A 22588-nucleotide genomic window follows, 5' to 3' on the forward strand; every position below is an offset into this window, starting at 1 on the left:
GATTAGGTAGTTTGGGCAGTAGACTGAAGTTATCTGTTGTAAGGACCCAGGGACTAAAATTGGGTCTGCAGAGACTGCGATGGCTGATAGTCCCACAGCACCCCTGGGGGCCATGCAGCGGCACAGCCAGGGAGCACAATGGAGAATAGGCGCCACAGGAAGTGCCACCCAAAAGACTCAGAGTGGTGATACTCTGAGGAACCTCTGATTGGCCAAGCACTCTATTTAACCCCAGGAAAGTTGTCTGGGCAACCATACAGACTTTGGCCTGCTGCGACACCAGATTTTGCTTGATCTCCTGTCTCCTAGTCCAGTTTGACTCTGACCCTGACTCTTGCTTGTGGAACCTGCTTGCTGATGCTTCCTCCAGCTCCTGCCTGGCAACTTACTGTTCCTGGTGAGCAGACCTCAGCCTGGCTGTGCCTGCTAGGCCAGACCGCCTATGCTCCGGTCCCATAAAGCTGTCCCTGAATGAATTAATAAATGCTATCGCTAGCTCCTACTACTAAGCATTTTTATAGATCTTTACATATCTGTAAATCTCAAATCAGGTCCATCTGTCTCTGTTACCTTTTGAAATTCAGTCCATTTGGCTGTGGAAGAAATTTCTTGAACCAGTGGTATGTGGGGGAGATCATCTAAAGGGTCATAATATTTTAATCGCTTGTTCCCTAGCTTCCTTTTATACCTTAATAGGCTTTCTAACTGTCATCCTCTACTTGCTTCCAGCCCCTGAGCTTGATCTGAGCACTTGGGAGCCCCACAAACTAATTTAAATTCCTTTAAAAATAAAAGTAGATCATTTATTCCTCTTTGCAAGTTCTCTTTGCAAGATTAATTAAATGAATGTTTGCTTTACTTTCTACTTCCTTGGGGCTTTTTAAAAAAAAAAATCTAGCCCGGAGACCATGCTACAGAGCTAAGTAGTTCAGTAATCAAACATCTTGATTTAATTCTCTATAAATCCAGAGGTTTGTCCCAAAAGAAGGAAACTATCTTGGCACTTGTATCTGACTAGAGGTTTGAAGGATTTCTAGTTATTTTGTTGAGTCAGGGGTTGAAAATTTGTACTAGACAAATTGCATCTGGATTAACTTTATCCTTTTAAAAAACAACAACGAGGAGTCCTTTAAATCTTTGTCACGTGTATGGTTGCTTAAAAATGAGTACAGTTATAGTATATTTGATTCAGGGGCAGTATATAAAGCTCAGGGCTTCTTAGCCCTAGAATCTGGTTTTAAATGCTGAGTAAAATGCAATGGGAGAAAATAATTATGTTCAGGTAGCTACACTGAACTGAGCTTAAAGATGATAGAATAAAATGAGTTAAGGGTCTTAGTATTCTGGATACTCACCCTTCCATTGAAGTAGTTTATATTTCCTAATACCCAGGAGAGCTTAATGGTCTTTGTTGTGCACCATTTCCCTGTAGGTTGAAGTATAAAATGAATGCTGATGTGGTATGCCATTCCATTAAGCTGTGTAAACAGAATGCAGGACAACCGTTTTGTCACTTGTACCCTCCTCCTGAGGTAAGTTATGCTTGGATTTCTGAAATTACAGTGTAGAGGTCTGCTAAACTTGAATTGTACAATAGAAAGAATGAAGTTTGCAATCTTCATGCACTGAATTGCAAGCAGAAACACTTTAAATGTGGACAGTTCAAGAAAGCTTTCAGTAGAATAAAGGGTACATGGTACATCTTAATTGTTTCTTTGACTATGTGTGATCCTGCTGTCTGTAGTACCAGATGCATGGCTCTCAGTCTCCATTTATCACAATGGGAATCTTAGAGGTAAATTCTCCTGCACCATTGTGTGTGAGTGCATTTGCCCTAGAATGAGTAAAATTCTGGATTCCATGTTATATACAAGTAAACATCCAGTTTTTCAAGTAAAAAACTAATACGCACATACACAAATCCAAACTTTCAAACATAGATGCCCAAAGTTAGGTACTTACATGCATATTTAAGCACCTAAATAGAAATGGTTTGATTTTTCAAAGGTGCGAAGCATGCCCATGTTCCATTGTCATCTGTGAGATATATTGGGTTGCTCAGCCCATTTGAAAATCAATCCATATATTTAGGCATCCATTTCTGAAAATCTATAGAACCTGGGACAGAATTCAGAAATCTAAATCTGAGTAAAATGCTGTGTGTGGTCTCTGATCCAGTGTCCACTGAAGTCAATCGGAGCCTTTCTGTTGGCTTCAGTGGGCTTTGAATCACGTCCATAAGAAGCGAGCTGGTTTAAATTCTGTTGCTGTTTAGAAGAGGGAAAATAACTGACTTCCCACTTCTTTGACTTCATTAGTGCCAACCGCTGAGCATGACAATAAATTTCACTTTACACCATGCGTGCATTGCATACATGTACTAACTCCCCACCACCACCACCAACACATAGCAGCTACAGCAGTGGCCATTCTACAGGTGGTGTGAGAGATGGTAAACGCGGTAGAGGGGCGGGGGGCGACCTCCCTCAGCTCCGATGCTGTGCTGCCAAGACTTTAACCAAGTGCTTCCCTCAATAATATTCTGACTCAGCTGGCAACTTGTTCTTTGGGTGAAATACCCCTTCCACCTTTCCACAAACTGCATCAGTCCTATACTCCTCCTGCCTTCCTCCTAAAATCCACAAGTCACATACTCTTCTCCACAAATAAATCCACCGCTGCTCCCACCCCGGCACCTGCCCCAGTATCTCCTGGCCCACTGGGCTTACCCCTCCCCAGCACTCACAGCAGCAATGGCGGTGTCAGTAGCTGCCGGGATAGTAATAGTGCTGCAGCAGCAGCTTAGCCCTGCTTCTTGCTTGCTTGCTTGCTTGTTCCAGGAGCAGTGGGTAGGGGTATGTGGAGGGACTACGTAGTGCATCCTCTATGCGCTCCTACCAGCATTGGGGGGGAAGGCAGAAAGGCAGTTCCCCTTCCAGAAGGTGCCAGGGCAATAGCTGATGCACCGGTAGTGGACTAGATTTTGATCTGAATTTAGATTTTGATTTGTGCCTATACGGGGGAGAAAGGAGGAGCAAGAACTTCCCTCGGACCTCTGCACGCGCAAGACTACCTTGGTCAGCAGCAAACACCTACCCTCTAGAACAAGGGGAAAGCAGGAGTGAACTGTGCCTAAAGAGAGCAGAGAAGTGTCTCTGAAAGCACAGAGCTTCCTGGGCTAGTGCACTGTATACCCTAGGGCTGTACCTAAAGACTGTATCTACCCCGAGCCAGCAGCAGTTGGGTTAGTTCCATCCTCAGAGAAGACTAAACATTTTAACAAGCCAAGATGGCCACAGTATATTTTGCCACTCCCTCCACTTAAAATATTTTATTCCAGTCCACCATTATCATACTGCTATGCAGAGAGTCAGCCTAAGAACTCTGGGAGGGGTTAGTTAGGTGATTTGGGGATGCACCCAAATTTAACTGACTCTTTGTATAAATAAGTGTGTGGAGACGAAATCTGACCCATTGAAGTAAATGGCAATCCTCCCATTGACTTCAATAAGGCCAAGACTTCATCCTGTGTGTCTGCGTATTTGATCTTTGGTTCACCCCCACCAGTCTCCTACAGCAGAACTGGAATCCTTCTGCCTGCCTCTTCCAACCCTAGAGAGCTGTTCACATTGATTACATTTTTCAGAATAAATCAGCAAACAAAATGGCTGGAAACTTTTCTTAAAAGTCAAGATTTGGCCCAGCCCAGTGTTATTTTGGGGCTCGTGCAAATCTTCTCCAGCTCATCAGTGTTTGCTTATTACTCTTTCTGACAGGCTTCATTTGTCTCTCATCACCAGCCAGGCAGATCAATTAACAGAGTTTTTTCCTCCCCAACTTTTCCCCTGAATCTTTAACTATTTGGACACCCCAAGAAACTATGAATGGAGGAGGGGAAGGTGTTTCATTTAGAAACCAGGCTCTGTTGGCTGATAAATTGCCCACCGTAATTCTGTGACAAGTAGGAATTGTGGGTGAAAACTTTAATATGCAGTTCAGGGATTCAGATACATAAAACCCAGTTTACTTCACATTTGCTCCTTCAGTTTGTAGTTTGATTGATCATTTCAGTTATATGAACGTGCAAATGTTGGCTAAATTCCCTGCCAAGTGTTTGAACAAGATTTTAATACTAATGACTGTTTCGTTCAACTCTACTGATTTTCAGGTACATCATTTATGCATTTGGATGCACGCTTTCCCAGAGTTAGTGCAATATTTGTACTGGCAAAGTGAATGCAATAAATATGTAGTTTCTTTTCTTTATAGGACAGCATAATTTTTTGTTTTAATTGTCTTTATGACAACAAATATTAATGGCACTTTGATGTTTAACAGTTTTTTCAATCAATATTTTACAATTAGTGTTAACGGTAATGTTGATGTTTATAAATGAACATGTTGCTGTACCAAGGGCAAATGTTCTCAGCAAATAAGAGTCACTGTTCTAACAAATTAACATCAATTAAATTTTGTGCTATAGCCATTAATGCTCCCTGATTATTATAGGAGACTCAGATAATTATGATTAAAAATACTGCTCTCGTCATGAAGCATGAAATTCACTTAGCATAGCAGGAGCTGTAGAATGTTCCAAAACAGTGGAACCAACTTGGTGTGGGTGGATGGCCATGGAGCGATTGTGTGGGGGAACTACCCATTTACTCTATGTAGTGGAACTGGGGGAGAGGGAAGGGGAAGGTGGCATGCTTTTCAAAGCTGCTCAAGGGATGTTGACACTGAGTCCTTATTAAAATAGGAAATGACTGTCTAAAACCCCGTGCTGGCTTTTGGAAATCTCAGCCTATCTCCTTATCTTGGTTATATTCTGTGAAAACAAGAGGATTCCATGCCCATGCATTCATTATTGTACACTTCAGAGAATACTTTAGCAGTCCCGTAGCAAATCTGTATTGTGAAGCCTGTGAGGAGAATGGGCTCTTCGGATCTTGTATCTATTATTCTCTTTTGACATGGTGAAAGCAATATGGATCAAAGTCAGAGGAAATATGTAAGCTGTGGTGTAGATTTATCTACACCCACTTACTGATGAGTTAGCCATTCTAAGTTCATACAGCTTACATACTTAGGAATCAGGTGATGGTGTAAAACAAAGCTTAGTAGTACGTTGTGAGGGACTCTGCTTTCCAGCACTGCTTTTAAAATGTTTCAAGTCTGCATCCACTACAGCTCAGTGTCTTTATCCAGCACAGCTTGTCAGGGTTCTTGGTCTCTGAGAATTAAGTATAGGCAATACTAGAAAAGGTTTGCCAGTATAGTTGTACCAGAAACCTTCCTACTGTAAATGCAACTTATACTAGCATAAAAGTGCTTTTGAATGTATAGCTAGTACCAATTCTCCCAGTGAAATAAGATATTCTATGAAAAGCACTTCTATGCCAGTATAATAGTATTTACGCTAGGACTTTTGCCAGTATAGAAACATTGCAAAAAAAATCACACCCCTAACTGACATTATTGTACCAACAAAAGTTTCTAGAGTAGACTTGCCTTACACTTCTGATCTGAATACTATAATTATTACTCCTTCTCTCAGTGACACAGATTGATTTGCCAGAAATCTCAATAATATTGAAGGGAGTTAAGACTTAACAGAATTTTTTGCCAGGTGAATGAGACCAACAACCTAGCCTGTCATTTGTATTGGAACTGAAACTCTGTGGCCCATTGGCATGCTGATACATAAGTGAAACAGGGACCTGATGCAAAGGATAGATAAAAACAAAGAAATTAATGGAAACGGGTTACTTTACAAGCTGTAGTGTTTGATTGTTTCAGACAACCTCAGACACTTGCGTACACCCTGCTTCTGTGTGCCAGAGAAATTCTGGATTGTACCTGATTCAGTTTTCCAGACTACCCAAATCACTAGCAATACAAATCACTCAAGTGGTGAGAGAACTTTTATGTGTGTATCCTAGCTTCTCACTCAGTTTGTGGCAAGTTCTCAGAGTTTCAGACTTGATATGCTAAGAGGAAATCAAATGTATATGAAAGAAGCAAATATTAAACACAAAGCAAAACAAAAATGCCCCAAAAATCTTCTTTACTCTTAACTTGTTCACCTATCTTTTCAGGTGTAAGTGTGCATCGTTATAGTTAGGGGTGGGACTGATCCAAGTCCCTTGATCTGAATGCTTCTGAACTCTGGGTGAAGCCTAACAGAGAGTACGCAGTTTGAGCAGTAACACATTCCCGCTCCACCTCACTTAGCTACAACTTATTAGAAATAGATGAAATGCAAAAACCACAAAGAAAATAGTAGTTCGTTTCCCAGGTGCTTCTCCACTTTTGTTGATAGCTGTCATTACTACCATAAGTATGGAGTTAACAAAGAACGCGCTCGCACACACACACACACGTCTGTTTCTGTGTGTATATATATGTGAGTATATATAATATGTACGCAGCAGCTATATGTTTGTGTGTGTATATATATGTGTATATATATAATATGTACACAGCAGCTTCCCTCAAGCAGAATCCCAAAGCACTTCACAAATATTAAACATCCAGTCACACTGAAGTGCAGACTCTTCTCAGGTGAGAGGGAGGTACTTAGGAAGGCGACTTGTATATGGCATGCTACATAATACAGCAAAAGTGCATAGGGCAAGAAAAGGAAAGGACACTATGGCAATCCTCTGCTCTTACAAAAAAGTGCCACAGACCTTTAATCCAGAGAACACAAAACCATGGTCTCCTCCAAAAGATCCACGTGCTTTAAAATGCATGGAACTCAATGTAACTGCCTCCAAAAGATAAAAAGCGGAATCAGCCCTGCTATATTTCAAACCCATGTGAGATTGCAGAACAGAACATTCAGTCTTCCCTTCTGACACTGTTGATGTATGTGATATCAGAGTAGACCATGTTAATAAGAAATGTGTTTCTGAAAAACATAGCCTGAAGCAAAAAAGCCTTCTCTCCTACTGCTGCTTGTGCCCACAACTAAGATGCACAATGCAAGAGTAAGGAATGAGAGATAGAAAGAGTGAATCCAACATCTGCAAGTGTTGTTCATCAAGGTTTCCAATCTTTTCCTTTCTCTACTTATTGATGGCAAAAGGAGTTTCTCAAAAGAAGATGAAAATTGAGGGATTGATCCTGAGTGAGAAGAGAAAATGATATGTTTAATAAATATGTACTGTACTAGAAAAGAGAGCTTGTTAACAAGGGTTATGAATGAGAAAGGATGAAAGGTTCTGATTTTTTTAAAAAAAAGGATACAGGGGATCATTATGAATGAATCTAAAGGCCAGGGCACAAAATGAATTACGCCTAAGGGAGAGTAAGAAGAGTTTCTATAAATACATTAGGAGTAAGGGAAAGACCAAGGAAAGTGTAGGTCCTCTAATTAGTGGGGAAGGACAGAGAATAACAGATGGCATCAAGAAGGCTCAGGTGTTTAATGTCTATTTTACTTCAGTCTTCACTAAAAAAGTTAATTGTGACCAGATACCTAACACAATTAATATTAATAACAAGGGGAAAGGAACTCAAGCCAGAATAGGGAAAGAAAAGATGAAAGAATATGTAGGTAAGTTATATGTATTCAAGTCAGCAAGGTCTGCTGAAATTCATCCTAGGGTGCTTCAGGAACTAGCTGGAAGCAATCTTGGATCTGTTAGTGATTATCTTCAAGATGTTGTGGTGGACAGGTGAGGTCTCAGAGGACTGGATAAGGGCAAACATAATACCTATCTTTAAAAAAGGAAACTAATTGGACTTATAGTCAGTCAGCCTAATTTCAATACCTGGAAAGATACTGGAACAAATGGTTAAATAATCAATTTGTGAGCCCCTAGAGGGATAATAGGGCCATAAGTAATAGCCAGATGGATTTGTCAAGAACTAAGCATGCCAAATCTACCTGATTTCCTTCTTTGACAGGGTTACTGGCCTAGTAGGTGGAAGGAAGCTGTAGACATGATATATCTTGGTTTTAGCAAGGCTTTGGATACAGATTCACATGATATTCTCATAAGCAAACTAAGGAAATGAGATCTAGATTAAAATACTATAAGGTGAATGCAAAACTGGTTGAAAGACTGTACTGAAAGAGTAATTATCAATGGTTCACTGTGAAATTGGGGGGATGTATCTAGTGGGATCCCACAGGGGTCTGTCTTGGGTCCAGTACTGTTCACTGTTTTCATCAATGATTGAAATAGTGGAGTGGAGAATATGAGGATGACACTGAGTTGGGAGGGATTGCTAACGCTTTGGAGGACAAGATTAGAATTCAAAATGACCTTGACAAATTGGAGAATTGGTCTGAATTCAACTAGATGAAATTCAGTAAAGACACAAGCACAAAGCACAATACTTAGGAAGGAAAAATCACATGCACAATGCTCCAAGAGAGGTTGTGGAATCCCCGTCACTGGAGTTTTTTAAGATTGGTTATAAAAACATCTGGCAAAGATTGTCTAGGCATTTTTGGTCCTGCGCCAGCACAGCGGGGCTGGACTAGATGACCTCTCACGGTCCACACTTCTATGATTCTACCATTAAGGCTGGTAGAAAACATGACAATGTAAATAAGTAAGTAAAATCCATTTATTTATGTCTAAATGTTGGTGACATCCTAGCAGAATTTTCAGAAGCCTTCTCAGTCCATTGCTAGCTTCAGACAGTCAGCTGACCTCTCAGTGGTCTGCCGCATACCATCTATCCATCTCCTTGCTGGTCATCCCCTTCTATAATGACCTGCCACCATTCCTTCCAGGATAACTTTTCTCAAAGTTATTTCAGTCTCTATTCCTGATGTGACCAAAGTTTGTTGATTTCCGAAAGCAGGGTCTGATTCTCTCCAGTAATATTTCTGACCTAACCATTCATCATCTTTTCTGTCCAGGACATATGCAGAGTCTTTGGCAGTACCACATCACAGTGACTTCAATTATCTTTTTGTCAGCAGCATTCATTTTCCATGATTCACATCCATAAGTCACTATGGAAAAAAATATGCTTTTCACTAGCTGACCCTTCATAGATTTTGAGAGGCCAGGGTTTTTCCAAACTTTGGTAAGAGAGGTCCATGGCTGAGTGAGCCATTCCTAGTTTTCTTCCAATTTCTTTGGAACAGTATTCTTGATTGGATATGTATGAGCTGAGATAATTGAATTCGGTTACCTTTATAGCTTGTTGGTTAATCATGATGTCTGCTTGCATCCTGGTTTTATTAGTCATCTCAGTGTACATGCCTTTAATTCTTGTCATATTCAGGAATAGTCCATATTCCTCACTATCTGTTTGTACAGATTCCAACATTCATTTAATCATATTGCATCAGTGGCTGTAGCGAAGAGTTTTGTGTCTTCAGCATATCTGAGGTCAGTTAAGAGGTGTCCATCAATGAAAATCCCAGCTCCTTCCAGGGCTTGTCTCATAATAAATTCTGCATGCACATTGAAAAGTCTTGGGGACAGGATACACCCTTGTCTCACACCCTGCCTGGTTGAAAACCACTCACTATCACCTGCTGCTATTCACACCAGAGTCTGTTGTTGATGTTATTGACTTGCAATGAGTTCATTTAGGGGCTTTGGAATCCCCACGTCTGCCAGTGTCCTCCAAAGATGGTCATGCCAGACCGTATCAAACCCTTTTTGAGTAGTCTGTGAAACTGCATTGTACGCCCTGCGTTTTTCAATGATGTGACTGATGTTTGTGATTTGATCACACGGGCCTCATCCCTCTCTGAAACCAGCTTGTTGTGGTGGTAGTTCTACCTTCTATCATTTGCTTCAGGCAATCCTGGATTATGTAGAGCAGAACTTGTCTCAAGCAATATCAGGGAGATGATTGTTACTACACCATGTTATGTCTCCTTTCTTTGGTAAGAGTAGAAAGATTCCCGTCATCCAGTTGTTGTTCTCATCCATCCATCCATCTTTGCAAATTTTCCACATGAAAACAATTCTGTTGTCACCAACCGCTTTTAACAATTCTGTTGGACCGTTATCTATTGCCATGCCTACCCCCAGGGCTTTCCCAGGCTTCATTTTCGTAATAGCATGCACTGCTTCCTCTTGCAGGATTCTGTACTCTCCTTTCTGTCTTTCTGTGTTGTGAGTGGCTCTGAAGAGGCATGCAGACTGGCACAGTAATGCCTGTAGCATGTTGTACTAGTCATAAATGTGGCTGTATAATCTTTAAAAGACAGCAGTGAAAGAGCCAGGTAAATGAAATCCCATGGTGCCCAACCTTTCCTTGGCTCTCTTCTGTTGCATGGAGCCCTCAGTAGCATTGCAGCAACCCTAGGCGGTGCAGCCAGGGACACATTCATCAACGTGGATGGAGCCGGACCTACTCTGGAGGGCTATGTGGGCACCCAGTGATCTTCCCTCCCCAGGGAAGGAGTCTGAGTTCACCAATCAGCTACCAAATAGCATCCCAGGCACACAGTGCTTCTTCTGTGTAGCAGCAGAGGTTACTCTCTGGCTGAGTTACAGCAAGGGAGATTGCATGGGCTGTGTAGCCTACAGGGACAGTTCCAAAATAGAGCTCTGAGCCAAGGATAGGACAAGGATGCTAGAGGGGAATAAGAGAGAAACTCTTGCCACCTCCATAAACATGGAGCCTATCCTCGATTCTCCCTAATCAGAGTAGACAGAGGACAACTGGACTTAGCATTTTGTGGAAAGACAATTTTTCCCATATAAAATGGGGGTCAGGGGATTAACAAGCCGAAATCTGCTGAAAAAAATTGGGTGCACTCTAGTGACAATATTTATTCAAGATAACTATTGCAAATGGGAGATGCATGTATGTACTGAGGCCAATGGGAAGAAACTGGGCTACATTATCTTGGCTCCTTATTGGCACCTCTCGTGTACTTGTTATATGCTACAAACCAATATTTTTTAAAGATTGTCTTAGAATAAAAGCACCATAGTGCTCATGCTGTAGGCAGAATAATGTTGCATATAAAAATGTACATAAAGAACAACCTTTGCTTTGAGAGAGACTCTTCTACTAGTTATTCTTATACTTCATTATTCCTCATATTGTTTGCCTTTTATTTTTGACCCTTAAATTTCTGAGTTAATTAATTTTGCTTTGATCAGTATCTACATCAAGTATAATAACAAACTGAATTTTATTTCCAGCAAAAATATTGATGGCAATTTCTTGAAATGCAAGTATATGCTGCTTAAAAATCCAAACTGGCATCCCAGCCACTCAGTATGGCAACATCACTTGTTTTTTCTAATATTTTAAATCTGCGGGCTCGACAAAGTATGCTTTTCCCCACATTGGATATCTATAACTCCATCCAGATAAATATAAACTTGCACTGAACTTTTCTACTGAGCCTTCAAGCCTAGTGGATTTAAAGCTAGCAATTATATTCTTATGGCAGATTATAAGAGGGATTGATAGGTCATAGTCAAAAGGAGCAATTTGTCCTGACTAACCATTTTGATCAGCAGCAAAGCACTCACACAGTTGTGATCTGACCGTATAATTTTCCTTTCAGTTTGAAAACTGTTCAACATTAATTGATTTCTTAGTTCACTGATTCTTATAATTCACAGAAAAAAGGCAGGGATTCCTTCCATAGCAAGGTTAGTTGGGCATATTCTCAGCTCCTAAATTCCTCACTATCTGTTTGTACAGATTCCAACATTCATTTAATCATATTGCATCAGTGGCTGTAGCGAAGAGTTTTGTGTCTTCAGCATATCTGAGGTCAGTTAAGAGGTGTCCATCAATGAAAATCCCAGCTCCTTCCAGGGCTTGTCTCATAATAAATTCTGCATGCACATTGAAAAGTCAGCGAATGACAAAGGCTGAGGGAATCAGGAGAATGTGCCCGCGACTGATATGACTGGTTATAAAAGATGGCCTAATAAAAGCAGAACAACACATGGGATTCATCGTCACTGTTGTGGAAGAGTATTATTTAAAAAGTAAGCTGTATAAAGGGTGGGTATTAAGATGTTGCTCTTATGAAAGTTCACTAATTTGTCTTGAGTTCTGGGCTCTGTCCTGAAAGCAATCTGCAGAGTCCATTTCCAGAGGCACTCGGCACCTTACAAAACTGAACCCCAATTACAGGGGTCTCTGACTTCGGTGAAATATAAACTTGGAAGATCTTTCTCACATCCATAGAGCTACCCTTTTCCCTCTACTGAAGCTTTTTAATGTATTGACATTTTAATAGGTAAAAAATTAACATTTTCATACATAAAGGAAAGAGAGTGTACAAACCGGGTAGAATTAGTGGGGGAAGCAAAAGTGGATGGGAATCTGGGAGGCAGTGACCATGAGTTGGTTGAGTTCAGGATCCTGACGCAGGGAACAAAGGTAAGCAGCAGGATACGGACCCTGGACTTCAGGAAAGCAGACTTCGACTCCCTCAGGGAACGGATGGCCAGGATCCCCTGGGGGACTAACTTGAAGGGGAAAGGAGTCCAGGAGAGCTGGCTGTATTTCAAGGAATCCCTGTTGAGGTTACAGGGACAAACCATCCCGATGAGTCGAAAGAATAGTAAATATGGCAGGCGACCAACTTGGCTTAATGGTGAAATCCTAGCGGATCTTAAACATAAAAAAGAAGCTTACAAGAAGTGGAAGGTTGGACATATGACCAGGGAAGAGTATAAAAATATTGCTCGGGCATGTAGGAATGTTATCAGGAGGGCCAAATCGCACCTGGAGCTGCAGCTAGCCAGAGATGTCAAGAGTAACAAGAAGGGTTTCTTCAGGTATGTTGGCAACAAGAAGAAAGCCAAGGAATGTGTGGGCCCCTTACTGAATGAGGGAGGCAACCTAGTGACAGAGGATGTGGAAAAAGCTAATGTACTCAATGCTTTTTTTGCCTCTGTTTTCACTAACAAGGTCAGCTCTCAGACTGCTGCGCTGGGCATCACAAAATGCGGAAGAGATGGCCAGCCCTCTGTGGAGATAGAGGCGGTTAGGGACTATTTAGAAAAGCTGGACATGCACAAGTCCATGGGGCCGGACGAGTTGCATCCGAGAGTGCTGAAGGAATTGGCGGCTGTGATTGCAGAGCCACTGGCCATTATCTTTGAAAACTCGTGGCGAACCGGGGAAGTCCCGGATGACTGGAAAAAGGCTAATGTAGTGCCAATCTTTAAAAAAGGGAAGAAGGAAGATCCTGGGAACTACAGGCCAGTCAGCCTCACCTCAGTTCCTGGAAAAATCATGGAGCAGGTCCTCAAAGAATCAATCCTGAAGCACTTGCATGAGAGGAAAGTGATCAGGAACAGCCAGCATGGATTCACCAAGGGAAGGTCATGCCTGACTAATCTAATCACCTTTTATGATGAGATTACTGGTTCTGTGGATGAAGGGAAAGCAGTGGATGTATTGTTTCTTGACTTTAGCAAAGCTTTTGACACGGTCTCCCATAGTATTCTTGTCACCAAGTTAAGGAAGTATGGGCTGGATGAATGCACTATAAGGTGGGTAGAAAGCTGGCTAGATTGTCGGGCTCAACGGGTAGTGATCAATGGCTCCATGTCTAGTTGGCAGCCGGTATCAAGTGGAGTGCCCCAAGGGTCGGTCCTGGGGCCGGTTTTATTCAATATCTTCATAAATGATCTGGAGGATGGTGTGGATTGCACTCTCAGCAAATTTGCAGATGATACTAAACTGGGAGGAGTGGTAGATACGCTGGAGGGGAGGGATAGGATACAGAAGGACCTAGACCAATTGGAAGATTGGGCCAAAAGGAATCTGATGAGGTTCAATAAGGATAAGTGCAGGGTCCTGCACTTAGGACGGAAGAACCCAATGCACAGCTACAGACTAGGGACCGAATGGCTAGGCAGCAGTTCTGCGGAAAAGGACCTAGGGGTGACAGTGGACGAGAAGCTGGATATGAGTCAGCAGTGTGCCCTTGTTGCCAAGAAGGCCAATGGCATTTTGGGATGTATAAGTAGGGGCATAGCGAGCAGATCGAGGGACGTGATCGTTCCCCTCTATTCGACATTGGTGAGGCCTCATCTGGAGTACTGTGTCCAGTTTTGGGCCCCACACTTCAAGAAGGATGTGGATAAATTGGAGAGAGTCCAGCGAAGGGCAACAAAAATGATTAGGGGACTGGAACACATGAGTTATGAGGAGAGGCTGAGGGAGCTGGGATTGTTTAGCCTGCAGAAGAGAAGAATGAGGGGGGATTTGATAGCTGCTTTCAACTACCTGAAAGGGGGTTCCAAAGAGGATGGCTCTAGACTGTTCTCAATGGTAGCAGATGACAGAACGAGGAGTAATGGTCTCAAGTTGCAGTGGGGGAGGTTTAGATTGGATATTAGGAAAAACTTTTTCACTAAGAGGGTGGTGAAACACTGGAATGCGTTACCTAGGGAGGTGGTAGAATCTCCTTCCTTAGAGGTTTTTAAGGTCAGGCTTGACAAAGCCCTGGCTGGGATGATTTAACTGGGAATTGGTCCTGCTTTGAGCAGGGGGTTGGACTAGATGACCTTCTGGGGTCCCTTCCAACCCTGATATTCTATGATTCTATGATTCTATGATTCTATGTTCCAGAGTACACTGTCATTCACTAATGGAGATACCTCCCCTCAGTATCCTGCATCAATCGGATTAATATTATTTATAACAGAGGGGAGAACAGTTCCCCAATAACTTAGCTACAGTGGCTTAGATTCTAGTCTCAATTACACCCCAGTCAACACAATCAGTAGGGATATCTGAGTGTAACTGAGGGAGGATCCCCCACCACCTCGACAGTGAAGGGTCCTTTGGCAAAGGAACCAGTGTGATTCTTCTGTACAAGGATAGGGAAAGAATTCCCGAAGGTTGTATAGTGGGGTGGGGGAAGGGAGGGTTTCACACCACAGTAAGGTGCAGAGGTCTACTCCACAGTGGCTCTCTGTGCTTCAGCATTCATGCAAGGGGCTGGTGTGGTGTTGGGAGCAGGGCTGAAAGATCTACTGTCTGAGGCCAGCATATTTTTGTGCTGTGAGAGTGGCTGCAGAGCAGTTTCTCAGCTGCTCCACTACCCACTTCCTTCTGCACTTTTCTCAGGCCAGTCTATCTGGACTGAAGATTTTGGCGCAAGTTAACCAAAACAAGAAAACGCATCTGGACAAATTCTATAGGAGAGGCACAAAATAAGTGTAAAATGAAACCGCAAGTGTAAATTAGTTGTGGTCAACGGTGCGCACCAGATTTTGGATTCTGCAAGTCTGAACAAGCAAAACAAGGGCCTGATCCAAAGAGACAATGAGCTCCTAGTGACTCTCAGTATCAAGCCCTAATCTTAGGTGTAGTCCCAAGTGAAGTGTCAGAGTGCAGGCTTGACAAGCCAGCTTTGCTTCACAATGTGTCTTGCAGATGCCTACTCACAGATCTCTGTGACACACTACACACAGCAGGTGTTACAGATTAGTGGAGCTGCTGATAAGAACCTACACATTGATAAAAACTAGGCCCCCTTGCTGTTTCCTCTTGTATCCAGAGTACCCGCTGAGTCCTAATGGTATTGCTGAATATTTGGCAGATCCTGGCTGTGAGAGCCAGTGGTTGCTGTGGATTTGACCTTCACAGAGCACTGCATAGATTACCTCCTACTGCAATATGAACAGGTCTCTAGTATTACTGCTGTCATTCATGTTCATGGTGCCCGATGCATGTGAATTCCCTTGTGAATGGGATTGGTTGGGTAGATGGCCCAGTAACATTTCTTGTTCCAAAGAGTGACACTTCCACTGCAATTGGGGGTGGCTATGTAGGTCTTTGTGTACTGCTGCCAAGTGTAAGGGATATTAGTGTAGTTGCTTTTGACCCACTTGTACAAATGCAGGAGAGGCTTTTCTCCTTGACATGCCCTCTTTTTGGCCAGTCTGTCCCCCTGTTCTGCTATACTTCCCTGTGTAAGTAAATTTACTGTCTTTTGGACACCTACAGAATGCTTCATTAGAACATGTGCAAGTGGATTGTGTCACAGGGTGACACTGGCCCGTTAAGAGGGAGCTGGGCCGGTGCACCTGTGTTTTATCAGCACTCTCCATTTTGGCCAGTTAAGAGGGCTTTACAGAGGGCACCTGGGCATAGAGTAGGAAGGGGGTGGGGGTAAGAGACCCAAAGAAGGAGAGTCTGGGTGAATCAGGTCTAAGGGGGGGAGAGAGAGAGAGAGAGAGAGAAACTCTCCCCACCTGCTCCCTGAGAATAAGGGGAGAAAAAGTGGGAAGTTCTCTGGGAAGCGGGGGAGGGATAGCTCAGTGGTTTGAGCATTGGCCTGCTAAACCCAGGATTGTGAGTTCAATCCTTGAGGGAGCCATTTAGGGATCTGAGGCAAAAACTGGGGATTGGTCCTGCTTTGAGCAGGGGATTGGACTAGATGATCTCCTGAGGTCCCTTCCAACCCTGATATTCTATGATTCTATGATGGAAGACGCATCCCGTGAGTTGGAACCACCAGCTCCTGTGGAAAGCCCTGAGCCAGGGTTTGCAAGGAAAAGGATACTCCAAGGGAGCCAGCCTGGGGACCCAGAGCCAGGAAGGACACAAGGCACCAAGCCCAGAAACAGGCTGGGAACAGTGCCCCATGGGTGCGTTAAAGAGAAGCCCCAAAGGGCAGAGGGACCTTTTTGTTTGGTAGAGACTTTTTAGTTTCAACTTTGGTACCCCAGAGGGGGTTGTGTTGTTTGTGACTAGGCCAGAGAGCTAAGCCACATCTCCAGCACAAATTGGTGTGTGGAGAGCTGAGGATGTTGGATCATATTAAAGAAGTTCTGTATTAAAATCACAAATGAGTTTGATTCCCCATAGTTTAAATTCCAGGGTATTACTAATTAAGAGGTCTCTGGGTTTTTGGTCCTGTTTCTCTCCCTCTGTGTGTGAAACTTGCAACTGCTAATTGCGTTCGTATATTCTAAGACAGAGTCTGTTCTCAAAGCATTTCACACAGAGAGAGACTCAAAGCAATACTCTGTAACAACAGAAGCAGCACCCAGAGACTCCCCGCCCTTTTGTTGTATTAACAATTGTGATTAAAATAGAGATAGAGGATGTATGTGGATGGATGCTTGGTGTGGATAATAACTGAATGATCAGGGAGGTGCCAGCCTAAGAATCCAGTGTCCATCGGCTGAAGAAGGCGTCAAGTGGAAATAACCAGAGGACCCCCGGAGGGCAGACTGGAATCCACCCAACAGCCTCAAGAATGGGAGAACCAAAGAACAAGATAACATCTGGCAGCACGGAGCCATCAGGAATGTGCCATCTGCTGATTGATTCAGCAACAGCATGATGAAGCAATTCCCATAGACTGGCATAGGAAGAAATTCCTATAAAAATGGACTCTAGAAAACGAGAACTTTGGGGTCTGATTCTGCAAACCAACTTCCAGGAGCATCAGATGAGCATCTGACAAGGCCCTGCTCCCTCCTCATGTCCAGGCCACCTGGGCAGTGGTTTGGCATGAGCAACTCTAAGGCTGGTAACTATGATAACAACCTTGCAGAACCTGTGTGTGTGTGTGTACATGAATGAATATGAGATTGAATGGAATGTCATAGCTATAACTAACTGCTTACTAGGATTCTTTCTGTATTCACAATAAGTGTGGTATTTTGCCTTTTCCCCTTTAATAAGATCCTGCTGGTTTTTATTTTATTGGTATAACAAAGGGAACCACCTCTGAGAGGGAAACTGAGGCTAAGAGTACTGAAAGTACCACATTCAACCGACAGGGAACACTACAGAGCTATGACAGATGGCAAATCTGAACTGAAGTTAACCTCTTGTTTTCTGGAGACTGGGTGGTTTGTGCATCCTTACATCCTATTTCTGGCCATCTTGTATAGAACAAATAGATAGCGCTTCTGTAAGAGTTGTTGAATTTTGTCCACTGTCACTAATTCAGCATAGCTGAGATCTGAATCAAAAATCGTAAACTGAGCTGGATTTCATCTAAGAAAATAAATGGTGCCCTGAAGCAAAATAAATGAACTCTTGCAACTGGAGTTTCATACACGGTGATTAGATAATTGATTATTAGTCCAATAAAAAGTAGTGAATGATTTATTTATAGATCCATCCTTCATTTTTGTGCCATGATTAATGACAGAAGAGAGAAAATATTTGGGGAAAAATATATAGGTAATGCAAAATTGATATATTTTGTTTTTCTCTTGCTGTTTTAGATGGGGCTGAATAAGGCTGTAAGGAAAGCAAACAGGATTGTCAGGAATTCCAAAGTTCTGGTAAGAAATAAGAAACAAAAGGTATTTCATGTTGTGACTGCGTTTATCAGGGATAGGTGGCCTCAGTTTGCATAATTTCAAATTTCAGAGTAGCAGCCGTGTTAGTCTGTATTCGCAAAAAGAAAAGGAGGACTTGTGGCACCTTAGAGACTAACCAATTTATTTGAGCATAAGCTTTCGTGAGCTACAGCGCACTTCATCGGATGCATTTCAAAACTGTTTGAACCTCATAGATTTGAAATGCTGACTCAGACTTCAGAATTTATTAGTTCTGCACTGTGGTTAGGTGAGACTGAATACAGGAATAAAGAAGGAGCAAAGAGAATGTCTAGTGTAAAAATAGGTGGAAAATACTGCAGAATGAAAAACAAATGCAGAGAGACTGTATGGGAAAATAAAAGATAGAGCCAGCAAGACCAAAACTATAATGAAAAGTAAAAGAATTTAGGTCCTCTCAAGCCGTAATAGGTATAGCAGATTTACACGTCAGCTGAGGTGCAGTACCATACTCGCGCACAGTTGGTGCTAGCTTAACTCTTGGATGATTCGTCCATCCTTAATACATAGCATTTTTTTAAAAAAAGGAAATGGGGGAATAAAAAAGCTAGCAATATATGAATAAAAGCCTGCTGAGCTCTAATTAATTTTATTAAGCCTGCCAACCTAATAATGGTTCAAGAAGCTCCCTGAACTCAAACTCCGTGCCCATGCTCAAATCCTCATCTGAGTGTTTACTGCAGCATTATGCCTCATTATTATTTATTACTATGTTGTTTGTGTTTGTTTATGCACAACACTGTGCTGCCAGCCTCACTCGTGTTGAATAGTGCTCACTCACACAAGAACCTCATTGAACCCCATAGGGCCTTCATGAGAGTGTAACGGTGGCAGGAATCCAGATAATAAACACAAAACACCATGACACTGCAGAGCTTAGGAGTCTGCTTCAGTAGCCCGATGTCAGACCCTTTGGTTCAAATCCTATTTAGATTCTTTACAGAAGCAGAAGTTTCCAGAGCCTGTCAGTTCTGTCCAGGGCTCTTCCTCCAGCTGGGTCTCCAGATCTGCTGCTGGTCCACCCTGTCTGTGTTGCAGTTACACTTTTCTTCCTAACCCACCATCACTCCAACCTTTTCTACATGTGCAGACCTTTGGCTATTAGAGATAAGCCTGAACCAAAACCCTGGATCTGAACACCCCTGCGTTTTGGGGTTCTTTGAAATCCAAACATGTTTATGGGTGGGCTGAACCAAAGTAAAGGCCTGGCTCCAGCCAGCCTTAAACACTAGAGTTGGAAACCTCACATTTTGAGCCTTGCACCCACCTCTAATTGGTAGCAGCGAAAAGAAGAGCAACTTTTTTGCTGGTAGCTGGCTATGCCTTCAGTTTTATGCGTCAAGTAAGCCATGGAGTTTGCTTCCAATTTTCTTCAGGCATTTGATTACTGAGCAAACATTTTTTGCTGTTTGCAAAGAAATTATTGATATTGTTTCTTCCTGAATCCTCACTGTGATGCTGCTCACAGTCATGAAAATTGAGATTCCTAATTAGCCTTTGGGCTACTGCCAAACTGTGATACCAAGGTGTTAGGGAAAAAGGGTTCCCCTCCCGTCTAGGGTTAGGAGGGTAGCCTTCCCTGGACTTCTGTATTAGCCAAACAAAACACAGAGTCTTGGCTCTTTGATAAAGTGAGGCACTTTATTGCTAGCGAATACGACAGCTGAAGGGCTCACCAATTCCTTTTCAGAGGAAAATGGTAAAGCCCCGAACAAAGAACAGGGATGAGCTTTTATAGCTTGGTTCAACATACATTGTGATATCTCTTCCAGTTCGAACCGGTTAACCCAGTCTGTTTGAAGTTCTGGGGTAGGTAAGAGCATGGAGGCTTATCTGTATAAGGAATTCTCTCCCCAAAAGCAGGGAGTGCAGGTTACACACAGTTCGCATTCTTTCTATCCATAAACAAAGTAGAAAGGACAGATAAGCATAGAAAAAAGACAGCAGCGTAGCTTTACATGATTATAGGGTCGCTTTCTGGGTTTTTTTCCTATCAGTTCCCCCCTTTGAGCCTGAAGATAATTATCTTACATGGCTCATTATTCATTGTTTAACATGTTCATGTGTTTCTCATCTTGGTTAACACCACCCTTCTTTACATATAGTATCTTTGCTGGGCTCATGGTTTTGGTACATACCCGGTGGAAGAGAGCACAACAACTGGACGCACAGCAAAACAGCAGACCCACAATCATAAGGAATCCCACTCCATACACAAACAAGGTTTTTAGCCATCCAAAGTTAGGCAACCAGCTGGTGAGCCAGCCCCACAAGTCAAAGCCCACACTGGGAGAAATAGAGGCCTGCTTATGAAAGAAGGCTGACACGTTTGCAATTATGTTAGTATCTGTGACTATGCGTCCGCTTTGATTTACATAAAGGCAGCATGTGGCATTGAGAAATGTGCACACCCCTCCCTGTGCACTTAAAAGCTGATCCAGGGCCAACCTGTTTTGCATACTGTAGCGAGCTAGTGAGCTTATTTCTTCTTGCAAAGCTTGGATTGCATCTCGAGTGGCATTAGTAAATATTTCCATTTCGGCTGACATATTTTTTAGCGCGTATTCAAGTTGGCCCACCCCCACCCACGGAAACAGAATACGGAAGGCGCGCATACCTGTACTGCCTTCCTCGACAATAGGATTATAACTGGTATCTCGACGGGTTCGTCGGGTTGTGTCTCTGATTTCTATTAAGTCTTTACGATGCATCCCTCCTGGCCAGGCAAAGGCCACCGTGCATCTTCCCAACCACCTTGGGGGCAAGGTCTTTCCTGCCCAAGTGCCACATACCCACCATAAGTGATGATCTCCTAATACTATGCTATAGTTGCCTTTATTGCCCCCTGAGTTCTGAGATACTTCCTGCAATCGTCCCACCAGGGATGCAGCATCATCAGGATTGGGTCCTATTCCCCCCCATTTCCATAATGTAAGGCCGGCAAATTGAGTCGCATTTTCTCTGAGAATGTACCCCACATAGCCTCCAGCACGGGCATGGTTGGCTACCTCAGTACCATTGGGATACAGCAAAAGAGTAGTACTTGCATTGTTTCCCAAAATTAGAATTTTCTCACAGTGGGTTTTCGGGTATTTTCCCAGAGTAGTTTTGCCTCGGGTGCGTAGCGACCTCTTTTCTACGCACAAGGGGGCCTTAACGAGCAAGTCTGGGCGATGGTTCGGGATCCAGGTCCTAAAATCTATGGGTCCCCTTCCCCTTTTTCCCTTTTGGCCGTACCACGCCAAACCATTTTGCCAAGAATTGAGGAGCGCTGGAACCGGCAAAATGGGGAACCCTTGCAGTGAATGGGAAGAGAAGTGGGAACACACCCAACAGTCACTAACATTCCATGCGTTGGTTAAATTTTGGGCTAATTGTAGAAACGTATTTTTATCCCAACCCCCCAGGGCAGAGGTCCAGGTTAACGCCCATAGCCATACATACATTATAAACACTACCAGCTACTAACAACTCTAAAAAAAAATAATATTAATACAATATTTGTAACAGTATACTAATACTTCAGAGTTCTGTAACTGCTTCTGATTCCGCTGATTGACCGGTACCCAGTTCATGTAGAAGCGGCGGTCGTGATGGGAGTCGTTGGGGATGTTGGAGCAGGAACCTTTTTACAGTGGCTGCAGTGCACCCATCTATCGATGCCCTCGACCTTCACTGCAGTTGGAGTAGTCAGAAGGACTTGGGCCGGGGCCGACCACCTTGGTTCCAGGCAATGCTTCCTTCGATGGATTTTAACACAGACAAAGTCTCCTGGAAAAAGAGAGTGCGCACAAGTATCAAGCGGTAAAGGTTGGGCATCTTTTACTCTGGCCCATGCATCACTCAAGGCATCTTGCAACATGCGACAATAACCCGCCAACTTATCTTGCCCAGCCATTAATGAAGTTTTTGCTGGGGCAAACCCGTCTACACTGGTTAGAGGAATCGGCAAGGGTCGGCCAAATAGAATTTCGAACGGTGTCAACGAATGCTTCCTATGGGGTGTATTACGAAGATTGGTTAACACTATGGGTAACACTTCAGGCCACTTTAATCCAGTCTGCTCGCATAGCTTTGCCAATTGGGTTTTTATCAGCCCATTCACCCTTTCTACTTTTCCTGAACTTTGTGGATGATAGGGGGTATGCAAGGCTTGTTTTATGCCGAGGGCCTTTGCTAAGTGTTGAATAATTTGGGAAGTGAAATGGGGGCCTTGGTCACTTTCCAAACGAGTCATTATCCCGAAGCGGGGCACTATCTCCTTGAGGAGACACTTCGCTATGGATACTGCATCTGCCCTTCGA

The 22588-nt window shown here is 43.0% G+C and overlaps 1 protein-coding gene across 5 annotated transcripts in view; it reads left to right on the forward strand.

Moving 5' to 3' along the window:
* AOAH (acyloxyacyl hydrolase) overlaps window positions 1-22588 on the forward strand; it is a 135576-nt gene that overhangs the window by 30255 nt on the left and 82733 nt on the right. For all 5 annotated transcript variants that reach the window (XM_073332890.2, XM_073332885.2, XM_073332887.2 and 2 more), the window contains 2 exons: window positions 1433-1532; window positions 18168-18227. In XM_073332890.2, the coding sequence (XP_073188991.2) occupies window positions 1433-1532; window positions 18168-18227 (160 nt within the window). The remainder of the gene's footprint in view (window positions 1-1432; window positions 1533-18167; window positions 18228-22588) is intronic.

This window comes from Lepidochelys kempii, chromosome 2, assembly GCF_965140285.1.
Source record: "Lepidochelys kempii isolate rLepKem1 chromosome 2, rLepKem1.hap1, whole genome shotgun sequence".
Taxonomy (NCBI): Eukaryota; Metazoa; Chordata; order Testudines; family Cheloniidae; genus Lepidochelys; species Lepidochelys kempii.